We start from the raw sequence: 12,203 nt of genomic DNA on the forward strand, positions 1-12,203 counted from the left end.
ACTGCATTGGGGGGGCCATGGCTGCCCCTGCAGCAATGCTGCTACAAGGAGAACAGAGGGTTGCAAAGGCAGGGGAAGGCCAGGCTCTTTCAAAGCCAGCCCCTACTGAGACCACCTGTAACATCTGCTAAGTTCAAATACGTTACATGGAGCTACCTCTTAATGCATTTAAATCAAGCTTCAAAGTTGGCAAAACCAGCCCCTGCACATAATAGCTCAATTTCATGTTATAGCCATCCACTAGGATGAGTTCAAAGATTTAATCTCATCAGCCTGAAAGCATTTCCTTCTGTTAATTTTATGCTCAGTCACCTACAGGTCACTAAGGCAAAAATGCAGATTTTGCACAGTATGTTTCACAGGTTTATGAATTTTTTGCTAGCAAATCTCTAGAAGACAGCATAAAAATTAGTTAGGGATCAAACAGAAGTATATATGCTGTTAGCCATCCTCCCATTTTTTGGAAGTGAGTGCTGTGGTCATCAGACACATGTTTTGTAAGGAGGCCCTGCAAGGCGCAGTGAGATCAGTGCCAGGAATTCGGTGAACCTGGGGTCACGCTGTCAGGGCTGCGCAGCACTGAAAGCATCTGAGCGGAATCCAGTCAGGGAATTAAATGACTGCCATTACAGTACCAGGGCATCTGCCTTCTGCAGATCTGCTGCATTTCTGCTTCATGATAAACGCAAAAATAAATTCTTACCTAGCTCTCCTCGAAGGTTAAGTAGCTCTTGAGATAACGCTTTCCGCTGCTTCAGTGCTTCTTCCCTCTGCAGAGAAAAGAACAAAAAACCCCAAATGTTTGGTTACTAGTGGTCTGAGCAGGGTACCTTCCAGTAATTAACTTCCATGTGTTCTGTAGGAAAAACAAGAGCAAGAAGCCAAGATATGACTCATTTAGGATAACAGTTCAGCTGCTACAATATAAACAGATGTTCTTCTGTTGTTAAGGAAGTTATACTTTAAAACAAAGAACCGCATTTTCCAGGACATCTCTGCAATTAAAATCCTACTTTGCAGCAATTAATTATATATTTTATGGTGGGTGTAGCAACATAAGCCTCCAGAACAAATCAAGTGGTAGATGTCAAGGGCACAGAAGTATAGTGTATATGTGAAAGAGGCATGCATTAAATATTTATCTTAAGCTTACTCAAACAGAAAACCATCAACTTTGTTAAATGCTTAGTCTTCCATGAAGAAAAGGCACAGCCCTGTTCAAAGTTGAATACAACCCACCCTGCCGCTCACAGCTCCTAATGTTAAGATAGATGGTGTTTCTCATAGGGAGACAATCACGCAGCACGTGTGAACAGACCATAGAACAGCAGAAGCCCCCATCCACCTCCCTGCTTTCCCCGGAGGCCAGGCCCTGTGCCGCGGACCCGCAGCCCGGGGGCGGCGCAGGCACGGCCCGCGGTCACCGCCCCACGCCACGCGCGGGGTGCCCAGGTCCGCACGGCCGCCTGGCAGGGCGCTCCACCGCCGGCTCCCTGCGAAACAAGCACTCATTACCCTTGCTGCAGCGCACTGAGAATAGAGGCACAGCTTGCTGCTAGAGCAGCCCATCTTCCAGCGCCGGCAGCCCCCCGCTCGGCCCCCCGGCCCTCATCGGCGACGCGCGGGCGGCGGCGGCACCGCCGAGGCGGGCAGGTCCGGCCGGGGCCGGGCGGCAAGGCTGGACCTTGCCTCCGCAGGTTATCCTGCGTCCGCGCCCAGCGCTCCGACAGCGGCAGATACTGCAGCTCCTGCAATTGGCACAAGCAGCCAGCGATTACTTAAAGCCACAGCCCTTCTTTTATGCAAGGCGAGCCCAGACATTAGATCGATCGATCTCCACTTACTCCGACGGCAGCCGGGATCACCGAGGGAACGCTGCCCTTCTCTGCACATAACCGAGCTTATTTTTAGCTGTTTCGGGCTTGCTGTACGCTGCTTTCACACTTAATTTGTTGATGCAAAAATAAACCGTAGGAGGCCTAAACTGAATGGGAGAGCCACAGACACAGCAGCTTTGCTGCTGTCAATGCCCAGGCTTATGTTCAATAGTCCCGATGCATGCAAATAGCTTTAAATTTCGCATGCTTTTCCTTTAGCGAGGATACATGAGAGAAAAGGGAAAAAAAAAAAACCACACTGGCCCAAAAATCCTCACACTTGTCCACAACTGAGCACAGCAGATGAATTTGCAGACTGGTCGAGCCACACCTACAGCTGGTTCTCCCCAGGGAAAACCTCATCTTTACAGCAAACTCCCCCTTTGCCCTTGGTCACTCTCACTGCAGCCTGACCACAGGCTTGCATCTTAAGAGCACCCCATCCTGGAGGCAGCGAATACTCACTGCATGCCTGCAGAACAAATAAGGCAGTAAAATACTCCGTTCTTCAGAAAAACTAGAAAGAATAAGCACCCAAAACCCAGTCATGTATTAAGGTCTGACACAAGACTAATCAAAATGAGTAATTTTTATGCTATGCACTCATTTGCAAGTCTTAGGAAATTATTATGCAGCTGTAAAGGCTAGTTAGAAGAAACTGCCAGCCCTTTACTAGAAATATTTGTATTTTTGACATTGTATGAGAAATATTCCCCTTTAATCACTCAATTTAAGCAGTCTTAACAATTCTTTGGACACTTTACACTTTGGTAGGGCTATTAAGCAGCTGTGTTGCAGTTTTATATTAAGCACTTAGAGGCTTTTTACAGTGTCAGTGGGCTAAGATTGACAACCACGCCTCACCTCCACAGTAAATTCTCAGGAGAGCAGAGAGCTCAGTTATTGAAAGGACTTGCCCTGCTCTTCCCTGCTTCCTCTGCTCAGAAGGGAGAGATGAGTCATCTCACTCCAGTTCAGCACGAGTGCTCCCACTATGGACACAGCATCTGATGATGAAAATGGGAATGCTACAGTGAGTTATCTGAGCTGCATCCTTGCACACTGGGACACAACCTGCTTTTTTCCAGCCTTTGTCAGTAGATGATCTCAAATTCTCCCTAGTGGCTGTACCATGCTGCAGCCCCTTTGGACATGCTAACCTTTTTGTTTAGTGTTTCCAAATGGGCTTCTTCGTGGTCTACACATTTTGTATTTGTTTTCAGTTAAAGAAATTTGATGCAACAAGGGCATGTACAATCAGCCTATACGAGAGGCTAAGACTAAAAATGCAAAACAAAATCAAATAACACTGCCTGTGTAATCTTCATGGTTCTTGCTGCTCCTAAGCCCTGTTGCTTTTTATTGGTGTTGTTTAACCTGTTGCCTCAGTCCAGCTTGCCCATTCATAGTTTAACAAATCCAAGTAATCCAGATGGATTTGTATCATCACCTCCTGCTCACAAACACCTTCAGAAAAAACCTGCCAGCCTAAAACAAGAAGACCAAGTTGCTCATATGGATAAGCAGCCACCTAAAGTAGTCAGACTGACTAGCAGAACTTAGTACACTTTTATCTAAGTTCTGAGAGTACTGAAGCTGCAGGTATGGGGGCTTCCCCAAGAAAATGTCACAGTTTCCAAAATCTGAAATCTATATGCAGCAAAATACCAAAAGCACTTGTATAATCCAGAAAGAGCTTCTCTTCAGTATTCAAAGACAGGTATGCATATCCTTTGGGCTGGAATATCCAGCAACCTTCTTGTTTATGCTTAACAAGATTCTAGTTGAAAAATCAGTACCAGAAATTGGGAGAGCAGAACCAAGCTGGAGCATACAGGATCGAGCAATTTTGGCATTGTTATCCAGATAAATCCAGCAATAAGGATCATCCACATTTGGTTGTCAGAGACTCATGAAGGATCTTCATACCCCTTTACAATTTCTTCTGGTACAATTTATGAATTTATATAAAGATCAGGTAGATTATTTGGGACCTATTTTTTTCTTTTTTACAAATAACCTATTGTAGGTTACACTTAAACCAAAATATTCCCCTGCCATAAACATGGAAGCTTCAGAAAAGAACAAGAACAGAGTTTAGGGACAAAAGATTTGCCACAGGCAATACTAGAGCAGTGCACCTCTGCCACTGAATGCTACAAAAAAATTCCCAGCATAACGAGAGAGACCTGGACACTTCTTGCTCTGAGGAAAATTAGCCAGTTAAAAAATCCTTCACATTTTAAAAATTTGACAAGTTCAGGTAGACATATGCCCCACAGCAAAGACACTTGAGAAGGTGAGGCCCAAGGCAGAAGGTTAAAGAACACCACAGCTTCAAGATGACAAAAACTACCAAGTCAGGAATGGAATAAATTATGCAGTTTGTCATTCATGTTTGTTTTGTTGGCAGTTATGCAGCCCAATTACAGGCTTAAGAGTATTTTTCCTGGCAACTAGCTGTTTTTGCTACAGCTTGAGATTCAAACAGACCAGCCTAGGGTCATTTTAGATACAAACACGGGTGAGGACATATCACTGTCTGAACAGTTTCCATTGCTCTGCTTTGAAAGCAGGAAGCTCTACAAAAGTCCACATTCCAGAATGAATGAGCAAGAAGGATATTTGTATCAAGCACACAAACAGCCTTCCTGCCTACATACCTATACCAAATCTTCACATAAGACAGACCCAAGTTACCTCCAAGACATCAGGTTCTGAGCAGTTCTCAAGCTAGAATAGGTGGGCATTCCTCGAGTATGCCACAGCAACTTTGCAGACCACAAATATAAGAGCATGAAGTTTTACAGCAAACTGGCAACTCTGTATTTCCTTGACAGGATGTGCAACTAGCCAGAGTAACCATTCCAGGTTTCCCAGCACACTCCTGCTCCTGGCTGGGTGGGGTGATGCTGGTGTGGGAGCTCCATGCTCTGCCTGCAAATCAAGGCTTTGAGAGCCACAGATAGGCGGTGCCTAGTCAAAAAGTCCTAATCACCTTTTCTAAGTTTTTCCTCCATGTTAAGAGCTGCAAATCCATCAACAGTTACTCAATATAAAAAAGCAAATCACAACAGAAACCAGGTTTCGAGTATGTGTGTCCAAATAAGCTAACATTGCCCAATCTGGTAGTAATTATCCAAACATCACAGTTCATATTTTAAACTAGCACATTCCTTTGGGAAACAAAATATGTTTGGAGCTCTTTTGGAGCTGTATTAAAGAAAGAAAAATTCACAAGAACCAATAATGAAAAGTTCCCATTTACATACCAAAATACAGTAATTGTTGCTTTTTCAATTTCAACCAGCTATATCACACTGATATCTATGTGATAAGGCACCTGCCACAGTTGCCTAGTCTACCCCAGTAGTAGATTCAGAAGAAGCATTATAGATCACTGCAACCAAAAACTGCAAAGCACTGGTACATTGTGAAGAAAGAGACACAACTCACTTTGAGGCCATGAAATACCCCAGGGAATCAGGCTGTGTTGTGGCAATTTTCCCATGGCACAAATGGAGCAGCCACGCTGGAATGTTCATCTCAGTGCTGGGATGCAAGGTGGTCCCTGCCCAGGGAAGGTGGAGAAGGGCTCTGACAATGCCAATACCAAGCCCTCTGCAGTGAGCAGACAGGACAGGCAGATCCAGGCCTCAGGAAAATTGCAGCAACTCAGCCTCTCACTGGTGTAACTGGCAGGTGGGAACACCTCTGACTGGCCAGGCTGTAATCAGCCTTCTGGTTTCCATCAGCAATACACTTCACAAACAACTAATTTCAAGACGCAGAACTTAAAGGAGTAGAAAATTAAGTATTAAATATAAAAGCATCACAATGCTCTTTTCAAAAAGCATTTTATTATAACAGACTAAATAAAATTTGTTCAGAGTGCATAAAGCAAATTCATCAATGCAAAGAACGGAAGCACTTAAATATGTTTTGCTATCATACACAGGGCCAAATTAATTCTATTCTTGGAAAGAAGAGTCTGGTTTTTGTAAGCCATTTACTGTCAAACCAAACCACAAGCACTTACTCCTAAAATTAAACTTAGAGAGAAATGCTGAGCATTTAAAAAACTTAATAAATTAGTAAATTTGCAAGCACTTCTGTAATGTGTATGGTTACACCCTACTGGAGATGTGCTGAGGTTGTATGGAAAAAAACATCATAATTTAAATATTTTTTAATACTGGTACAGTCTCAGTTGTCAACAGGATGTCTTTCTCATCCAAGGAGATATTCCTCTTGGGTATGAAGCATTAGAAATTTATGTCTACTCCATTCTTGTGCTGCTCCAGTAATAAAAACATGATCACCATCATTGGCTGTAGTGTAGAAATTGAGTCACATCTTTGCATAAACTCCAGTCACTCATGTGTCATCAGCTACAGCCCGGAGGTAATTAGGAAGGGACAACAAAAGGGCCATTCATATCCGCTTTGCAGTATGACATTTGACTTGAGGATTTTGGTCCTTACACCACAGCATTTCTATCTGTCCCTGTTCCTTCTTTCCTAGCAAAATCCAGTCCTCTAAGACTTCTCATTAGATATTAGCAGTTTTAGAAATTGATTTCTTATAAACTCCCCTACTCCATACCTCATTTAACACCCCCTTGCAGTGTCAGTTCCTCTGCATCACCCAATGCAGAAGCAAGCTAAAGACATGAGCCCAGGAAGCAGCACACTAAACAGGATGTACACTCTCTGCTCCATGCACATTTTTGAAAGGAGCAGACTATTACTGTGATAAAATATAAATGTCATGAACCCTCTCAAATCAATAAATATACAGTGAAATGAATACTTCTCATTTACTCTTGGCTTCATTTGTGTTAGGCACTGTCTTACCCCATGAAATATGCCATCAGTTTTCACCTTGACGTACTTCAAGCAGAATTAAGACTCAGAATGCGGCATTTACATGATTAGCTGATAGAGAGAGATTTACTGTAATTTCTAATATTTTACTTCTTTTATCTACTAGGTGCATCTATGGAGAATCAGATGTTTTTTTCCTGATGTTTAGTGTATGAAACACTAAAGCAGAAAACACTAAAGCAGAGAACCAGCCAAGCAGGATTCCTATGAGTCACCATGTATTTAACACATTTACTTGCAGGCTCTTTATGCTTTTGCAAGCTTTACACAGGCTCTTAGGCTTGCAGGGATCTTTGTTTTCCAATTTAGTTGTGCCCACCTGCAATAGCAATAGCCTTGCAAAGACAGGTCCAGATGTAATAATATGGGCTATTTAATTTTACTTCTCTATAACAACCTGTTTGCTACTTTACAGTCTCTGAATGCTAACATTAGTTCTTGCTTCTCACACAGAACGACTCCTTCCTTCCCTGTAGAAACTCCAATCTCATAAAAACTAAGTTTACCTCATCTAAGTGATCACTTATTTCTCACTATTTTGTTAAAGCTTTTTGTCTCAGTCCAACTCATCTGAATGACACAGCAGTCATCAGATACTTTATAACTCTGACGAGTTATACTGTCACTATTTTTCTCACATCTATAAAACTATTATTACCATTATAAAGTTATTCAAAATGTTGTAATAAGAGCCTATGCTGGAGCATAATATGCACTATTAATTTCATTTTTAAGACTGTTTAGAATTTCATGTGAAAAGGTAGTACAAATCAAGAAGGAAACAAGATTGAAACAAGTTGCTTTCTTTCTTCTACTAACTGCTCCCTTAAATTTTGCAATAGATACCTCTATTTTGCTTCTGTCATTAATTTTTCAGCTTCTTGAAAAAAAAAATTACAAGAAATAACAAGGTAATAATGAAAATCAGGATCTTTGTGGAAAGCAGCACTGGTTGCCTGAAACATCAAGTTTGTCTCAATCAAGGAGTAGCTATAGGACAGGAGTCCCAATTCCCTTCAGCTGTAACCCATTCTGAACACCCAGGTGTACCATTTAATTTGCTTAACTGACGCATCTTCTAAAAGGTTATTTCCATCAGAGCCTAGTTTCAGAGTAATTAATGGATTAAAATGTTTTTCTGGATGTTAGAGCTCACAAATTTTCAATCTGTTGCCAAAACATTCTTGTTCATTCATACTAGTTTTATAGAGACATTGAGAATCACCTGAAACTTCCTTGCTTTCCAACTGCTGCTCATCAGACACAGGCTTCCAGAGCCTAGGTCTTCTCTGCAGGGGGAAACTACTGTATTACTCAAAAACTCTCTGTTACAAAACAGAAAATATTTGCATGCCTCAAAATCAGGATATTATATTTTGACTTCTAACTGATTTTTCTTTTTTTTTCTTTTTTTTTTTTTTTCAAGTAAGCACAAAATTTATCTCAATTACAGATCCTTATTCTCTCTCGTAAAAAGTTATGTCCATGTTTTGGGAAGCCAGATACACCTGGTATGAAAATTCTAAAGAAAACTGGCCAAGTTTGATGTGAAGTTCTAGAAAATCAAAACTAAAAGTTTTCCTCAGAGACAGCTGCTCTAAACAACAGGACATGTAGGTCAAAAGATGTGACTGTTCCAAAACTCTTGGGGTCTAGTGATGCAATGTGTACTTCTGCCCCTTAACCTAGATATGCGCTTCTCATTTGATAAATATAAACATTTTCTGCTCAACTTCCACAAAGGCCAGGACAAACATTTCTGATAGATGTGCTCATGTATTCTGAAATGGAAAAAAAAGCCCATTTTAAACTGCTAAGTTCCCAAGGAAACTAGCATCTTGACTCTTATAGTCATGCACATGTCAGGAAATGCCAGTTACAACAGATCATACACTAATGGTTAATTTCTATTTCCACCTAGAAATGCTGAAGCCTGCTCAGTCACACCATTTCTAGCATATTCCTCATGTTGTTTCCTGTGTCACATCCACAATTAGTGCTACCCACTGTCAAGGCTCTATACCCTCTCAAATGGCCTTTTCCTTGATTAAGGAAACTTATTAAAGATGGCACCACAACATTCCCAAGTAAAGTCTGACCAGTAAATAGCAGGACTCCCATGACCACACCAAGAAAATCACAACAGTATAACTGGGCTTTTTTCATCTCTATAGTATCCTATTACACAGATACAAATTTGAAGACCATTTCCATATCAGAATCTATAGAGAATTACTGAGATGCTTAATTTGGATTAATTTATTAAACTAGAAAAATAAAAATTGATATTCATAACAAAATACTTTACCATCTAACTTTTTTTTAAACAGTTTATGTAGTAGTTCTGAATGTAGCAGTTTATGCACTAAAATGAGAAGATTAAATATCTATCAATTCACACTTTGAACAGTTACAAAGCCATTCTAATTACACATTACCCTTTCCTTTGACAGCTAAGTCTGCCTTAGACAGACAAATCTGAAACTAGATTTAAAACCAAGCTAGTACCACACTGCTAAAACAATCACCCTGCACTCCCAAAGATGTAAGAGTTTATAGCCAGCAGTGAGCTGGAGTTAGAACAGCCCAGCTGCAGGGCTCACACAGCCTCGGGGCAGCCCTGGGGCAGGGGAAGGGGCTGAACCCTCTCAGGAGGCAGGAAGCAGAGGCTCAGGCAGGAGCTGCCATAGCCCAGCCTCAGCAGCTGGTGATGTACTGGGGGTTTTTGCCTCCCAAGGGAGCAGCTGGCTCCCAGCCACAGTTGCAGACCTCTCAGGAACACATTCCCACCCCACCCCTGGCAGTTCTTCACTTCCACTCCTTCCCACTGTGAACCACTGCATGGGGACGTACCCAAAACACTTTCAACACCGACAGACCTGTAAAACTAGACCCATAGTAATTTTTTTACTGGCTTTCCAAAGAAGCCCAAGCATACACAAGGGCTAGGGAAGAGAGGTGAGAGCTGCAAGAGAGGCATCCCCAACCTGACTTATCGCAGACATGCTAACCACATATTTAAAGCATCTGTGAACATATCTCTTACTGAAGGGACAATAAATTCAGAGTTAATACTAGTGGAAGTTAAAAGATCAACTCAAATGCAGTAGTGCAAATTTCAGAGCTCAGTGCAGTTGAAAGTTAATGGAAAACTGCTTTCCTTGGCACTTCATGCACTCATTGTAAATGGCCCATTTCACCATTTCCTCTGTACTACCACTTTTCTGTCACTTAAAAAACAGGAAAGTAGTCATGAAGTAACAGGAATTACCAGGGGATCAGGGGAAGCACAGTACTCTAGAAAGCCTCAACTTGCTTTTGTGATCAGTGTGCAGTTTAACATGTGCTCCTATCACTGCCAGCACACACACAGCTGTCCAACAATGGAAAAACTCCGTGTTCTCATCAGCCCCACTGCTCATTGCCATCAAATATTCTGGATGCCAAGAGGTTTTCCATCCAGCATTAACTCAGTGCAACAATAGCTCCTGTGAGGTAGAAATCAGACTTTTAGGATTTTTTAACTCAGAAGAGTCTTGGTAAAGGTAGCTGAGCATAGACACCCTCCCCACCCTCCCTAAAGAAACACCAACAGATCAAGCAGGAAGGTTTTATCAGAAGCAGCTGTTACTACTGACAGCTCCAAGGTAACTCTTGCAACAAACAGGTTTGAGCTCAGGGTTTTTTGAGAGATTCCTGCTCAGCTAGAAACATCAGAGCAGCATTGCCCAATCCCATTTAACCCTTGGACAGCAGCCTCTCAACCTCACTCCAATGGGCTAGTTGCGGTTTTGGCAGAAGCCACTGCCAGCAAGTCCTGATTTTGTTCTCAGCTATATTCCACTTCAAATGAGCTGATAAGAAATAACTTTAATCTTTTGTGCAGAAATATATTGGGAACTCTTGGGGAAAAAAAGAAAAAAAACCACATGACAGTAACACCAAACAAACCAAGCAAATCGTATCCCAGTTACCTCAGCTTTGGAGATAAAGCAGGAGAGGCTGCAGCAGATTTTGCCAAGAGGCTCATGCTGGGCTGCCCAGCCTTGAAGTGACCCAAGTGCTCACTGCAGTATTTTACTCCATTTGGCCAGGCAGCCTGTCCTTCACCCCATCTCACCCTCACACTGGCTCTGACAATCCACGTCAGTACCTGGCAGAGAAACGCTCCTTGGCTGGTTTAGCTTTCTGGTAGTGGTAGTGGTGGGCTGAACTGGCTTTCTGCAGGGACACCGCAGCACCGGAGGAATCCAGAGCAGGTCCTCCCTCTGGTTCCAGCAAGCTGTTTCTTAGGCTGCATCATGTCACTTCACACTTGCTCCAGTGGGAAGAATGGAAGCACAGCTTTGTTCCTAGTGTAATCAGCTAAGTATGTTTTTTATTTTGTTTTTTAAGACAGAAGCTGAGGCTACTTTCTGTTGGTTATGCAGTAGTTAACCTATGAAAACCTACCTCATGAGTTAAAGTCTAACTTAAGTTTTTCCCTGAGTTTATTCAGAGTTTGAAAACTACATCAAAGAGTTCCCCACATGATACTTCAGACAAATAATCATATGGGCAGCTAAGACTCTTAGCTATACCAGACTCCACCCCTCACCATAAAGGAAAAAACTCAAACAAGCAAACAAAATTAAAACTACTCTTCACAGTGTTCCCTTGAACAGTGAAATCCTTCAGGATGTTTGCCACAGCTAACTAACAAATAGTGCTTAAGTATTCCTTACAGCACAATGGCAGAAGGGTCCTTCTCATCTCTGTGGTACTTCCACAAGAGTAGGGCAATGAATATTTGTCCTACCCCAGGCAAGGAGAGAGCAATCTCAAAATCAATAACTGGTATGAAAAAACATCAGTGTATTATTGTAACATCTAGCTCAATTTCATGTGCTCAAATTAGTCCAAGATTACTAATTTTATATAATTTGACAGAGATATTTTTTCTGTCCATCTGCAAAAGACTAACAAAGAGGAATAAGGAGAAAAATCACTAGCTTCTTCTATGCAGTTCTCTCTTCCCTCCTTCAAAATCACTTTTTCCTTAAACCCCTGAATATTCTTTAAAAAAAAACCACACATTTAGGCTAGGCAAACCTGTAAAATAGCCTAGAAAAAGCAAATTAGTATGATGGTCTTCTTCTCACTAAACATGACATTTATAAAGTATTTGCGAGTTTTAAAATGTTGCAACAAAAGTAATGGAGAGAAGAAACTAGGCCAAGACATTAATTGTAAGAGTTACTGAAAAATCATTGTGCTTTTTCTACTGTAATTAGAAGACTGCGCAGAAGTTTAGCAGGGAGAATTTCACTTAAAGTTTCACAATATCATGTTAATGACAGGCATCCAAAAATCCTGTATCAAATTGCTTTGAAGATCTCAAACTAGTTCCTCAGGCAGAGAAAGGTGTTTCAACCAAGAGTTTAAAAAAACCCAACCAAAT

At 41.7% G+C, this 12,203-nt stretch overlaps 1 protein-coding gene across 5 annotated transcripts in view; it reads right to left on the bottom strand.

Moving 5' to 3' along the window:
* MTUS1 (microtubule associated scaffold protein 1) overlaps positions 1-12,203 on the bottom strand; it is a 116,358-nt gene that overhangs the window by 14,596 nt on the left and 89,559 nt on the right. For 4 of the 5 annotated variants that reach the window (XM_064710465.1, XM_064710464.1, XM_064710466.1 and 1 more), the window contains one exon: positions 704-770. In XM_064710465.1, coding sequence (XP_064566535.1) covers positions 704-770 — 67 coding nt within the window. Of the gene's footprint in view, positions 1-703; positions 771-1,515; positions 1,722-12,203 lie in introns of those variants that run through there. The other variant, XM_064710468.1, reaches the window with a different exon arrangement.

The sequence above is a fragment of the Zonotrichia leucophrys genome, chromosome 4 (assembly GCF_028769735.1).
Source record: "Zonotrichia leucophrys gambelii isolate GWCS_2022_RI chromosome 4, RI_Zleu_2.0, whole genome shotgun sequence".
NCBI lineage: Eukaryota > Metazoa > Chordata > Aves > Passeriformes > Passerellidae > Zonotrichia > Zonotrichia leucophrys.